This window comes from Cervus elaphus, chromosome 21 (assembly GCF_910594005.1).
Source record: "Cervus elaphus chromosome 21, mCerEla1.1, whole genome shotgun sequence".
NCBI lineage: Eukaryota > Metazoa > Chordata > Mammalia > Artiodactyla > Cervidae > Cervus > Cervus elaphus.
Window position 1 is genome coordinate 70,905,001 of NC_057835.1, and position 15,000 is coordinate 70,920,000.

The window sequence follows — 15,000 nt, forward strand, 5'->3', positions numbered from 1 at the left end:
TTTGCTTATATGACCCGTTGCAATAGCCTTCAGTCTTCTTACTTCTACTATTGTCCCCATAAAAAATATTTTCTTAGCGCTCAGATCGATCTTTTTAAATTTAAAACAATTTAAATGTGTATGCGTCATTGTTACTTTGCTTAAATCCTTCTGTTGGCTTTCCGTTGAACTGCAGATAAAATTCAAACGATATTGATCTCTCGGGCTCTTATACAGTCCAACTCTTGCTTATTTTTCTGACTGTTCTCATAGCTCTTTTATCCTCAATTTGGCTCCCTATCAGGCTCATTCCTATTTCTAGACCTTTTTTTTTCTTTACTAAAATGCTTTTTCCCTAGTTTCTTCTAGGACTTATTTTTTTACTTCACTCAGGAATCTGTATCAATATTTTTCCTGCCTAAATGCCTGCCTAAAATGCATATCCTTTGTGTCCCCATTCCTTATACCCCTTTATATTTTGACATTATGTCATATAGACTTATTGCTTATTTGGTTGTCTCCCTCAATAGAATATAATCTGCACAAGGACAGGGACTGTCTTTTCTTGACTGGACTCCCTCCAGCACCTAGAAACCTGGTTCATAGTAGGCATTATGAAGGAATGTTAGAGTTATTTAGTTCACAGATATTTGTTAAATGCCCTCCTCTCTCGGCCAGACACTGCTCTAGGTGCTGGAGATTTAATAAAAAAAAAAAAGAAAAATCCCTGTCTCTTCTTGATGTTCTCATTCTATTAGAAGTAGACAGATGATCAACATGTAAATAAAATACACAGCATGTTATAGAACAGCATAAAATAGAGCAAAAGAATAGCGAGTGCTGAAGTGAGGGTGAGAGTTGTCATTTGAAGTTTGAGGAGGTAATCAGAGAAGTCCTCACTGAGAGGGTGGCCCTTGAACAAAGAACTGAGGGAGGTGAATGAAACATGGTAATATCCTGGGGGAGAGCAATTGCATATGGTATGCCTAACTTGTCTGAGAAATGGCCTGGAGACCGTGGTGGTTGCTCTTGAAGTGAGTAAGCAAATTGGAAAATGACAGGGCCCCGGGTCAGAGAGGTAGTGGGTAGGTGAGGGAAGGACAGGTCATCAGGGGCCTTTAGAGTTAATTATAAGGGCCATTATGGGCTTCCCTGGGGACTCAGATGGTAAAGAATCCACCTGCAATGCGGGGACCCAGATTTGATCCCTGGTACAGGAAGATTCCCTAAGAAGGAAATGGCTACCCACTCTAGTATTCTTGCCTGGGGAATCCCATGGACAGAGGAACCTGGCAGGCTATGGGATCATGAAGAGTTGGACACATCTGAGCGACTAACGTACACACATACACACAAGAGCCATTATAAGGTTTTGAGCAGAGGTATAGTGTGATCTGGCTTTTTAAATAGATAGATCACTATATCCTCTACTCCTGAGACAGGCCTCACTCAAAAAAACTTTTTTTTGAGATGATTTTAGACTTTCAGAAAAATTACAAAATAATAGTACAGAGCTCAGATATACCCTTCATCCAACTTACCCTTATCCCTGTCCTTATGTTGATGTCTTGAATAACCATTAAATATTTGTCAAAATTTAGAAACTAAACTTGACATAATACTGTTAACTAAAATACAGAACTTGCTTAGATTTTACCAATTTTTCTAGTAATGTTCTAAGTACATCATATCAGGAAATATATCATGCATTGCTAACCTTGGTCACCAAACTGAGATGCTGTCTGCTAGGATTCTGCACAGCAGACTTACTAATTTTCTGTTTTTAAATACTAAACATTTTGAATAATATACTTCAAGACTGTGTAAATGTCCTATTTCTACTTAAAATTTTCATCCACTCAATTTTACTGTCCATCAGTGAATCTTGGCACATGTCAATTATTACTGTGGTGTTTTAATGTGTGTGTGTGTGCATGCACACTTGGTCATATCTGACTCTTTGCAACCCCATGGACTGAAGCCTGCCAGGCTCCTCTGTCCATGGATTTTTCCAGGAAAGAATACTGGAGTGGATTGCTATTTCCTTCTCCAGGGGATCTTCCCGACCCAGGGATCAAGCTGGTGTCTCCTATGTCTCCTCCTTCGGCAGGCGGGTTCTTTACCAGCTGAGCCATCAGGGGAAACCCATGGTGTTTTAATAGTGATTTCCTATTTTTCTTATTCCTTTTTCACTTAATTATCATCTGTAGGGATGAATTCATCACTTTTCCCTCATTTACTTACTTATTTGGGTATTTATATCCATATGGACTTGTGGACATTAAGTTTTTTTGTTGTATAATAATTGAACAGTGTGTTGTTATTTATTTTGTTGTTCAAGTTACGTCACTAATTTTGGTTTTTCTCAGTGACTAAGGCTGGGAAATATGTGTGTCCTAACTCATGCATCTACCAAAAAAATCTACATTTTTTTTCCATCTATTTATTGTATGTATGTATTTTTAAAAGATGAGTCTGTACAAGTACTTTGATTCTCATACAATATCCGAGGGTGGATTCTAACTTTCCGCCTTTCTTTGTAACATCATCCATGTTGTATGATGTACAGTTCTGTGGATTTTGACTGTCATGTATCTCCTATCACATTTCCATGCAAAGCCATCACCCCGGCAGTCTAGGTGCCACCCTCTTATAGACAACTGCTACAAGTTGAGTGACAAAATACCAGATTTTGGTATTGCTAGTTTACTTTTTTAATTGTAGACATTCTAAAGTGTGCAGTGGACCCCTGTTTTTGATAGGCCATCTAAATAAAGTTCATTCTCTTAAGGTTATAAGTAGAGGCTAGTAATTGGTATAATCCAATTTTTAACTTAAGCTTTTTCAGTTGATTGTACTGTCTCTGTGTTTAACCTCATTCCTGTCTGTTGTGCTTTGCCCATTTCATTGTTTTATAAAGTTCTCATGAGCACAAGTCCTATCTCTCTCCATTTTGTATTGCTTTACCCAAGTCTTGAAATTTTATTTTGATCGACTAAGAACTATGTAAATCCATAATTTTAGCAGGACTATATGTATTGTCATGATTTTGGACACATAGCATGATTATTTCTTATACCAAAATCTCTCTGTGTAAGAGGTTGGTAAATTGTGAGCCACAGGCCAAATCCAGCCCTTATCGGAACATAGTCAATATTTATGTGCTGTCTACAGATGCTTTCCCACTACACTGGCCATTGAGTAGTTGTGACTGAGACTGCTATTTTGTATAGAGAGCAGGTTGAGTTCTGTATAACCCTGTAAAGCCTAAAATATTTATTGTTAGGCCCTTTACATAAAAAGTTTACTGATGCCTACTTTATACCCTTGATTTCTTTCTCTCAGATTACAGTGTCATAATCAGCCTTTGTAGTTATTATATAAGTTAGGCTTTCGAGTTTATTTGCTTAGTTTTGTAGCTTTGTTATTTGGGGTGTTTTTCTTCTTTCTGTGTTTTTGAAGTTCATGTACATGCATGCTTATCGTGGCCAGCTCTGCGACCACATGAACCGTAGCCCGTCAGGCCTCTCTTCTGGGTCTCCTGGGTTGCAGCTGGGTCTCCTGCATTGCAGGCAGATTTCTTACCGCTGGAGCTATGAGGAAACCCTTTTGAAGTCTGTCTTATTTAAAAGGAGATATCAACTATAAAAAGAAATGCTTTGTTATATAGTTTGTATGACAGATAAACCAAAGTACTTTTTTACATTTCTTGAAATGTAACATTTTAATATACTAAATTTTGTCTGAACTGAGATGGTTCGTTTCTCATACCAGATTTATATGCTCAAATTTTAACACATTGCCTCTCTATTTCCTTTATCTGCAGTTCTTTAAGGAAAAATAGTAATGCTCTGCATAGTTTACTGAAACGAGTGGTCAGCACATTTAGTAAAGACACAGGTGAACTTGCCTCTTCATTTTTGGAATTTATGAGACAAATTCTTAATTCTGATACAATGGTAAGTGTATATATATGTATTTGGTATTTCTCATATTTACAAACATATATATGTTAAAAAATCACGGGTTCAGAAATATCTTGGAATGATGTTATTTGGAACTTGGAACTTAAATCGTATTTTTTTAATATGTCCTCACCCCACTAAAAGTATGGGTTTTTGATTTATAAAAGAAAATAGATGGTTAAGAGTAGAATTTATTAGGAATCATTCTTAATTCTTTCAGCTGTTTGAATATGTTTTCCTACTGCGTTGTGGCTTCCATGGTTTTTGACAATAAATCACTTGTTAATCTTTTATTAGTTGAGTCACCTCTCTTACTGCTTTCAAGATGCTTTGTTTTTGGCTCTTGATCATGTGTTAAGAGTGGATTAAGTTTGTTCTACTTGGAGTTTGTTGAGCCTCTTGAAAGTGTAAATTAATGTTTTTCATCAAGTTTGTAAAGTTTTCAGTCACCATTTCTTTAGATATTTTTTCGGACTCTTTCTTCCTCTTCTGAGACCCTTTATTATGTGTGTTGATACTCTTGATAGTATCTCCACAAGCATCTTTTGGGGCTGTGCTTGTGGTTCTTCATGTTTTTCTTTCTGTTCCTTAAAATAGATAATCTCAGTTGACAGTGCTCAAATTCACAGATTCTTTTTTTTTTTTGCCACCTCAAATCTGCTCTTGAGCCCCTCTAGTGAATTTTTTTGTTTGACTTATTGTCCTTTCCCACTCCAGAATTTATGTTCAGGTTTTGTATAACTCTTAGCTGTTTATTGATATTTTCTTGTAGAGTACTGTATCAACTTTCTTTCCAGTTTTTCCTTCTCAGCATTTACTTCTTTGGTACATTCTGAATAGTTCTGTATGAATTTATAACTTCCTAAAGCAGACAGCAGATCATATCACTGTACTCTCCAATAACTTCTGGTGTCTGTAGAATGAATGCCAGACTTTTTAGCGTGGCATTCAAGACTGTTCACTGCATGGCAAAAAGCTGCCTCTGCAGCCGCTTCTCTCTTACTGGGAGGCCCCATCCATAATCTCCTCGACGCACACGTGTCTCCTTGGCCATGCTTCTGTTAGTTTGTTCTTCTCTGTCTCTCTGTCTCCTTGGTCAAACTGTGATCTATTTATAGTGCCTGTTTTAACACATCCCAATTTGTGAAGCCTTTTAATATTACTTTTCTTTCTGTATACTTCACATAATGTTACTGGATTTCTTTTTATAGATCATTTATATGCCTGCTTAACCATTTCCTATTCCACTACCCAAGTGTTACATCATTTAGGTCAGAGACCATGTCTTACTGGCTTTTTCCTAGTGTAATTGCATAGTGTCTTCTGTAGTTTAATGGCTAAAGCGTTTGACAAATGATTATGAAGATTTGAAGTGGTATGACATATTTGATAGAATTTTTATTTTCCTGAAATCACTTTGTAGATTATCATTTTAAAAAATCTCCTTAGAAATTCTTTTGCTACTTTTCACAGTAATGTATATGTATATATATAGAGAGAGCAATCTTCAAATTATGCTAAATTTGACTGTAGATTTTCTAAGGCTGTTTTTTTTTTTTTTTTTCTAAGGCTGTTTTTAATAGCAAGTAGATAAGAATTTAAAACGTATTTTATTTTGTTCAAACAATTTCTGTTTATAATGAAGAAGCAAGGTAGGAGCGAGAGGTGGAACTTTATATCATTCCAAATATTTTTTTATTTTATTCCAAATACTTTAATTCATTTGTAGTTTTTCTCTTTAAAAAATTATTTTCTTCTGCTTCTCCTGACCTTGAAAAATAATAATCATTATAATGTTTCCCTGGTGGCTCAGATGGTAAAGAATCTGCCTGCAACATGGAAGACCTGGGTTCAGTCCCTGGGTCAGGAAGATGTCCTGGAGAAGGGAATGGCTACCCACTCCACCATTCTTGCCTGCATATTTCCATGGACAGAGGAGCCTGGCGGGCTGTAGTCCATGGGGTCACAAAAGAGTTGGACATGACTGAGCAACCAACATTTAACATACAATACTTTTTGATTCATCTGTATTGTTCCACCTGTTTAACGTGGTGTGAATAACTAAGTGAGGAAAGAAGTCAGATAGATGCCTTGATAATTTGTAATCTCATTAATATACTTACTTCTATAAAATATATTTAGTCTGTTAATTCATACGTCTAAAAAATAATAAAGTATAAGGTAGACCATCATCAATATACCCTTTATCACCACTTCCAAACAGAGCAGGTAAAACCCTTGTAGACATATGGTTTATTGAATTTCTCGTTAAAATTGCATGTCCTCTTCCTTAATGCCATGTAAATGACTCCTTAGTCTAGTGTTTACTGAAAGGAGCAAGTATGCTTTAGGCACAGTATCAGTTTGAGTGGAAATCCGTGGAGAATAATTTTCATTTCATTTTCACTGAAATGTGTCCAGTTATAGGAAAAATGGTAGGAGCTACAAACAAATTTTAATGTTACTGTTAATTTAAAAATACTAAATCCTAAATCTGAATTGGTGGGACCGTTATTCATGTTGAGATGTTGAGATGTTTAAAACAGGGCTGTGTTCTAAGATTTGAAACTACTTAAGTTTTCTTTCCTATGTGACAATACGGATGGATTTATTGTCATGAACTGAGATTTGCTTTGTCTGATGGATTTTTTCTCACCATTCCCACATTCACATTATTATGTGCCATATTTTTTAAAGCAGAAAATAATAGCTTTCTGTATGATATCTGTAGACAACACATAGTCTTAGGTATATGGTTACTGTTTTCTTTAGTTGTTTGCCTTGTCTCCAGAAAAGGAAGTTCAGCTTTTTTTAGCTGTTATAGCAGGCATTTTTATTAATTTGAGTATCAATTAGTGTATTCTGTTTCCTGCAAGTGCCAGTGTGTTTGTCATTGGATATTTTTGTTGAGAAATGTGTTTACCTGTTTATTTTGTGAGTCTTAAAAACTTGTTTCTGCTTTGAGCTGACTAATTCTTAAAACCAGCCATTTGTACTGATGTAAAAACCAAAACACTGAGGGGAAGATTGCCGCAATCTTTAAATATCTGAGAAATTTTGGAAGCATTTTTGCAAATTTCTCTGCTCTCAAATTTAACTTGTGTGTGACATTTACAGGGATGTTGTGGAGACGATAGTGGTCTCATGGAAGTAGAGGGAGCTCATTCAGCACGGACGATGAGTATTAATGCTGCAGAGTTAAAACAGCTTCTACAAAGCAAAGAAGAAAGTCCAGAAAATTTGTTCCTTGAACTAGAGAAGCTTGTTTTGGTAAAAAAAGAAAAACAAAACAAAAAAACCAGAAACAAAAACAGCTCCTTCCTAAGACATACTTTCTTCTCAATTTGACTAGTACAAGTTTTCCTAGTGACTTTTAAAAATAGTGAACTCTCAGTTGGGTGTTTATACTCTGAATTAATGATTTGGAGTGAAGTCCTCCATGCTATTATGAATTTTAAGGAGTACATGAAGGCAGTACTTTTTGAATGATCTATTGTTTGAATGCAGAGTGCCCCCGATACCATTATTTAGAAATAAAATCGCAAGTGTTTTTGGCATTTATTTTACTTTAATGTGTTTAATATTGCTAATTTCTTGATGGTGTTCCAAATTTCTTACTAATGGAATACCACCTTTTCTACTAAAGAGTCAGTAGATTATGGGCATACATGTTCAAGTTTTACCTGCATTCTCTTACTCTGCTTTTGTTTGTATCTAGGAGCATTCAAAAGATGATGACAATTTGGATTCTCTGTTGGACAATGTGGTTGGACTTAAGCAGATGCTAGAGTCATCAGGTGATCCTTTACCTCTTGGTGACCAGGATGTGGAACCAGTACTTTCAGCTCCAGAATCTCTCCAGAATCTGTTTAACAACAGGTGAAACAAGCAATGTTTTGTGGTTGAGTAGAGAGTGGGAAACATGCAAATGGCTGGGATCTAGAAGAGGCCAGCAAATTATTTTCTGTAAGGGCTTCCCAAGTGGCGCTGTAGTAAAGAATCTTCCTGCCAATGCAGGAGATGCTAGAGACACAGTTTGACCCCTGGGTCAGGAAGATTTCCCTGGAGTAGGAAATGGCAACCCACTTCAGTATTCTTGCCTGGAAAATTCCATGGACAGAGGAGCCTGGCGGGCTCTGGTCCACGGGGTTGCAAAGAATCAGACACGACTGAACACGCACAGCACAGCACACATGAGGGCTGGGTAAGAAAAAATCTAGACTTTGCAGGCCACGTTCAGTCTCTGTTGCATACACTTCTGTAGCGTTTTGCTTGTTTCTTTTGGTTTTCTTAAAAAAGCTTTAAAAATGTGGAACCCATTCCTAGGTTGCAGGCTATACAAGAGCAGGTTGGCCGAATAGGGTCATAGTTTACTGATCCCTGATCTAGAGGCTGTGCCTCTTGATCTTTGGAGCACTGTCGTTCTAGAGATAATGAGTGTTTAATGTGGTGAAATTATTCTCTAAATTTAGAAAAATTGCACATTGGTACAGTGTTATAAATTTGGCTTTTTGGAAAGAAAGCTAGGGCTCTGTTTTATTTTATTGAAAAATCAAAATTTGTTACAGAAAGATTAATTCCCAAGTTGCTAGTTTTTAAGGATACTTAATTCTTAAGTAGTTTTTTGAAGGAGTCTTTTTAAAAGTGCTAATTTTGCTAATATTTTAGAGGGTAATATTTTTAATTCTGTTGCTCACAGGTTTTACTTAGAAGTTAAGCCAAAATACCTGATATTGGAATTCTGCTTTTTAAGAAATACTTTTTCTGTTCTAGAACTGCTTATGTGCTAGCTGATGTCATGGATGATCAGTTGAAATCTATGTGGTTCACTCCATTTCAGGCTGAGGAAATTGACACAGATCTGGATTTGGTATAAGTAATTTTATTACTAAATATTTAGGAAAAAGTTGTTGATTTTTGTTTCTTTGCATGTTGTTAGAACTAAAATAGATGACGTATTATATGGCTGTCAAAAGTCTGTCTCAGGACCACACTGCACTATTTTTATGTCAGTTGCCCATTTAATGGTGTCCAGGACTATTTTTTTTTATGCTACTGATTTTGCCTTTCTAATTAATGATCTGTACATTTGAGAATGAGGGGAAAACCATGTTTTTGCATAAGTACTGTGAAGCACTTTGGTTTCTTATATTTGTAGACATAGAATAGTATCTGACGAAATTATAATTGATTTCTTTATTTGGGTTTAAGGAAAGAAATAGGTTGTAGTATCTGCTCTTTGGGGAAATGTAAAAAAGACATTTGCTAAAGTAATTATAGTGTGAACGGGAATTGACATTATTTAACTTAATACTGAATAGGTAAAAGTATAATTAAAGATTTTAATGGAGCCTGCTTTATGCTTCTCATAGATGTATTAGGAAGGATGATGGCAGCCACATCTTTGATCTTTTAGTTTTAATTAATTTGGATAAAACCTAAGTAAACATAATTTTCATTCCTCTGAAAGTTGACTTTGTTTGGTTGGCACCTCATTAAATTCATAAAACTTGGAGATCCTTGGTACAGAATCCTTTTATAACACAGTGACTGTACAAGGCTTGTGGAGTATGTTATTTTCAGATTCTTTTGGAAAAGTTCCGGAGATACTCCATTGTTAATTTATTTAGAGAAACCCTAAGTTCATTGTCAGGCAGCAAAGATCTCAGACTCATAGCCCTTCTTTGAGTAAGAATGCTAACTTCCCACCTCCAACCCCTGAAATAAAAGTAGCTGAATTGCTAAGACTTTTTTTTTTTTAAACTACCAGTGATGTTGCTTTTTGAAAAGAGGAAGGAAAGAGGCTGACCTGTAATTTCTTATGAGAATCAAATATAGTTTATAGAAAATTGGAATTGCTATATTCAAAAGTTACATTAATAGTTACATTTAAAGTATAATGCTGCATGAATAGCTGCATTTAAGGTATATTTTTCTTTTTGTTTTGTTTTATGACTGCAGGTTAAGGTTGACTTAATTGAGCTCTCTGAAAAATGTTGTAGTGACTTTGACTTACACTCAGAGTTAGAGCGCTCCTTTCTGTCCGAGCCGTCATCTCCCGGAAGAACCAAGACGACTAAAGGATTCAAACTTGGGAAGCACAAGCACGAGACCTTTATAACTTCAAGGTAAAATACACTTTGCTGCAGATCTTGAGTAGGGTCAAGTAAGGTGAGTTATTTTAGTGTAATTTAAAACACGTGACTATTAAAGGAAAAAGGACGCTGATGTAGTATTTGAGTCATAAATATCGTCTTGAATTTTTTAAGAAGATAATAATTTGGCCAGGACACTGGTCCGTTTGTTACATTGTTGTACTTTATGAAAGTTTAGGAGGTTTGAAAAAGAGCAAGCTGGGTTATTTTTTAAAAATTGTTAGTCATGTCAGTAGAACATTGAGTACCATTCTTAGCTCTTTTTTGTGTGTGTTTCCCTGGAAGGTGGTAGGGATATTTGCAAATTTAACATATTTAGGATAAGAAATAATTGATAACGCAGTTTTCAGTATTACAAAGATTGACTTATGTTTTTGCTGGAAATGTGTAAAAGAGAGGTGTTCATGGAATGTTTTTGTTTTAATAGTGGAAAATCTGAATACATTGAACCTGCCAAGCGAGCTCATGTTGTGCCACCACCAAGAGGAAGGGGCAGGGGAGGATTTGGACAGGGTATACGACCCCATGATATTTTTCGTCAGAGAAAACAGAACACAAGCAGACCACCATCTATGCATGTGGATGACTTTGTTGCAGCTGAAAGTAAAGAAGTGGTCCCTCAAGATGGAATACCACCACCAAAACGGCCACTCAAAGTGTCGCAGAAGATCTCTTCGCGTGGTGGATTTTCAGGCAATCGGGGAGGACGGGGTGCTTTTCACAGTCAGAATAGGTTTTTCACACCACCTGCTTCAAAAGGTAACTACTTTTTTTTTTTAACTTTGAATTTTTTATTTTGTGTTGGCCATTTACCCATGTTTTGGTAGTTTCAGGTGAGCAGCAGAGGGACTCAGCCATCCACATACATGTGTCCATCCTCCCCCAAAGCCCTCTCCCCTCCAGGCTGGCATGTGACTTTGAGGAGAGTGCTATATAAAAAGTCTTTGTTGGTTATCCATTTTACACATAGCAGTGTGTACATGACCTTCCCAAAGTCCCTAACTGTCCCTTCCCCCTGGCCACCGTAAGTTGGTTTTCTGAGTCTCCTATTTTGTAAGTAAGTTCGTTTGTATCATTTCTTGTTAGATTCCACATATAAGGGCTGTCATATGATATTTCTCCTCCTCTGTCTGACTTACTTCACTCAGTATGACACTCTAATTCCATCCATGTTGCTGCAGATGGCATTATCTCACTCCTTCTAATGGCAGTAATATTCCATTGTGTGCGTATGTGTATATATATGTGTGTGTGTACACACCATGTGTATATGTATATATGTGTATATATGTATGTGTGTGTGTGTGTATGGGCTTCCCAGGTGGCGCTAGTGATAAAGACCCGCCTGCCGATGCAGAAGATATAGGAGACATGGATTCAATCCCTGGGTTAGAAAGATCCCTTGGAATAGGAAATGGCAACCCACTCCAGTATTCTTGCCTAGAAAATTCCATGGGCAGAGAAGCCTGGAGGGCTGCAGTCCATAGGGTCGTAAAGAATCGGAAGTGACTTAGCATTCACACACATACATACACACATACATACCGCATCTTTATCCAGTCCTCTGTTGATGGACATTTAGGTTGCTTCCGTGTCTTGACTATTGTCAACAGTGCTGCAGTGAACACTGGGGTGCATGTGTCCTTTCAGATCATGTTTTTCTCCAGTTAAATGCCCAGGAATGGCGTTGCAGGGTCATATGGTAGCTCTGTTTTCAATTTTTTAAGGAACCTCCATGCTGTTCTCTACAGTGGCTGTACCAATTTACATTCTGCCAACTGTGCAGGAGGGTTCCCTTCTCTTCACACCCCCTCCAGCATTTGTTGTTTGTGGATTTTTTGATGACAGCCATTCTGACTGGTGTGAGGTGATACCTCATTGTAGTTTTGATTTTCATTTCTCTAATAACTAGTGATGCTGACCATCTTTCTCCATGCCTGTCAGACATCTGTATGTCCTCTTTGGAGAAATGTCTATTCAGGTCTTCTGCCCATTTTTTGAGTGGATTGTTTTGATGCTCTTAAGTGTCATAAGCTGTAAATTTTGGAGACTAAGCTAAAGATAACTACTTAATAAATGTTTTCTAATGAGTTCTTCTAGTATTAGAATATTGAATAGAAGTTATTTAAATGGAAGTGATTCAAATAAAGTATTTTTCTGTTACTAAAATTAAGCTAGCTCTAGACCAGTGGTACCATTTGCAAAGTACTTTATTGGTTAGGAAAAATATCTTCTTTAAAAAATTTATTTATTTTTTAATTGAAGGATAATTGCTTTAGAGAATTTTGTTGTTTTCTGTGAAAAAATATTTTTTTAAGTTAACTTTTGATTAATTACATAATTACTGTTGAGCTTAAAAAAGTCTTGCCTAACTTTTCCTATTTGCATTGAGAATTGTGTTTATCCTTTCTGAATAATATCCATACAGTATTTTCACAGTTATCCTTATCAACAGTTTCCTTAAGATTGTTCTGTGTAGTTCACCATTGATTCTTTTATCTCCTTCCTTCCTAATGTTATATTTAATGTATTTTCAAAGTTTCAAGATTTTAGAAGCTGAATTTCTAAAATATAAACTTTATATTTTACTAGTGGATTGGTGACAGGTGTTCATGTTTTTGAGTTGAGAGAGTGAGAGCCAAAGAGAATAGATACTTACAGTAATAGTAAACACATAACTGTGTTAGGAACTGTTTTAAACACTTGACGTAGTATACTCTCATCAGCCTCATGAGGCAGACTCTTTTAGTTCCCTCAGTTAGCAGAAGAGAAAACTTGTCAGTTAGCTGACCAGGACACACAAAATAGGCAGGCCACACACACGGGCAGAACGAGGATTTGAACCTTGGCAGTCTGGTTCCAGAGCCTCTGCTTCTGACTGTATATGGTGCTGCCACTCTTACCTGTGTTTCATGTACGAAATTCCATAGTTTCTCTTCCATTGCTTTTGAAAATTAAGAAAAACGTGTCATATCTTCCTTAATCCAGTTGAAGAATTGTGGTACAAGTACATTTTGATCGTGTTGTCCATGTCTAGGAAACTACAGTCGTCGGGAGGGAACAAGAGGCTCCAGTTGGAGTGCTCAGAATACTCCTCGAGGAACTTACAATGAAAGTCGTGGAGGCCAGAGCAATTTTAACAGGGGTCCTCTTCCACCATTACGACCACTTAGTTCTACAGGTACACATTCTTCCTTCTTGCTGTTGCTGAGGAGGAGGGAGGTGAATCATCCTTTTCAGATTGTTGAATGTCATATATTCTCATTCTGGGAGGGAATATTTTAGAATGTAGGCATATAATTCTAAAGCCTATGTAATTTTATGTCTGTGAATGAGTGCCCAGTGTACATGTTCTGTATAAATTCTCAAAATTTTAGATTCTGAACTGTGTATATAATCAGTGGTTTCATGTTGACTAAACTGAGATATCTTCATGGAGTATACAGTTTGATTCTTGAGCAACGGCAGGTTTGAACTGCAAGGGTTGTCTATTTTTATAGGTAGATTTTTTTTTAGCAATAAATATGGTTCATGGTTTAAAATAAGGATGCAGAGGAATCTCTGGATATGAGGGCCAACATAAATTATATTGGATTAACCCTCGAGTTGTTCAAGGGTCAACTATCTTCTTTTCTGTTGCAGGATTGTCTTATGTACGTAAGTATATAACCTTTTTTCCCCCTCTAAAACATTCCTACATCAAGTCTGAAATTCTCTGGTCAGATGTAGCTTTTGGTTTCAAATGCACATTTTTTTTTTTTTTTCTTTTTTTGACTGCACCATAAGGCATGGGAGATCTTAATTCCCCTACCTGTGCAGTGGAAGCACAGATTGTTAACCACTGGACTGCCAGGGAAGTCCCAAATACACATTTTTAAAATAATAGCTCTATTTGAGATGTAGTTCTTATGTTTAGACAGTTGAACTATTTAAAGTGGTCTTCAGCACATTCACAGAACGTGCACTTGAATATTAAAAGGGGCAGGCAGTAGTCCCTGTCTTGGTTTGAGCTTGGTATCACAGGTTCAATGTATTTACATAATGGGAAAGGGAAGGATGTTGCGACTGAAAATCATGTTCTTTCTTTTATAGGCTACCGCCCAAGTCCTCGTGACCGTGCTTCCAGAGGTCGTGGGGGGCTCGGGCCTTCCTGGGCAAGTGCAAACAGTGGCAGTGGAGGCTCAAGAGGAAAGTTTGTCAGTGGAGGCAGTGGCAGAGGCCGCCACGTACGGTCCTTTACGCGATGAGTGTTCTTGGGAACATCCTCAGTGCATATGAACATTTCATGAGGACAGTAAAAACAAGACATTGGAGGACCAATTTAGGCTTAGCAGTTATCTGGATACACCGGAGAGAATATTTTTATCTGAAGAAAGCAAATTTTGTTTGATACCTAACACAAGATTTCAATAAAAATCGAAACTTTGTATGTATGTTTGTATATATTTTTTCCTCTTCTTAAATGACTGTTTAGAAAATTTCCTAGGTTGACAATGAACAGTGAAATGACAGTTTTGTTTTAGTGTATATCTTGCCTGTACCACAGACGTCCTCAATACTTTCTCAGCTTATGGTGCCCTTTACTGTTTTAGTTGTTTTACAGTATACCTCGGCCAAAAGAAATGTCTGATAATTCCATTTATTAAGCTGTTAGGTCCAAACACTAAGAATTTATGTCCTGACCACAAGTAATTGTGGTTGCTAAACAGTTTCACAAACTTTAGAATCAGCTTAAACACTGCCAGTACTCTGTTCCACTGTGCTTTTTGTATACTACTTACCTCAACTGCTGAAAATCCAGTTTTGCAAAGACATCCTGTCGTGGAAAGGATGCTGTCTAGTATTGAAGATGTAAACTACCTCGAGCTAGCGTTTTGTGTTGTGTCCAGCAGCTGTGTTCT

General features: G+C 36.8%; 1 protein-coding gene across 2 annotated transcripts in view; it reads left to right on the plus strand.

Moving 5' to 3' along the window:
* Positions 1 to 14,532, plus strand: part of VIRMA (vir like m6A methyltransferase associated) — a 63,368-nt gene extending 48,836 nt beyond the window's left edge. The window contains exons 17-24 of one of the 2 annotated variants that reach the window (XM_043879195.1): positions 3,806 to 3,938; positions 7,062 to 7,214; positions 7,663 to 7,823; positions 8,718 to 8,814; positions 9,906 to 10,072; positions 10,527 to 10,858; positions 13,137 to 13,280; positions 14,192 to 14,532. In XM_043879195.1, the coding sequence (XP_043735130.1) occupies positions 3,806 to 3,938; positions 7,062 to 7,214; positions 7,663 to 7,823; positions 8,718 to 8,814; positions 9,906 to 10,072; positions 10,527 to 10,858; positions 13,137 to 13,280; positions 14,192 to 14,346 (1,342 nt within the window). In that variant the 3' untranslated portion in view covers positions 14,347 to 14,532. The remainder of the gene's footprint in view (positions 1 to 3,805; positions 3,939 to 7,061; positions 7,215 to 7,662; positions 7,824 to 8,717; positions 8,815 to 9,905; positions 10,073 to 10,526; positions 10,859 to 13,136; positions 13,281 to 14,191) is intronic. The other variant, XM_043879196.1, reaches the window with a different exon arrangement.
* The last annotated feature ends 468 nt before the right edge of the window (positions 14,533 to 15,000 follow it).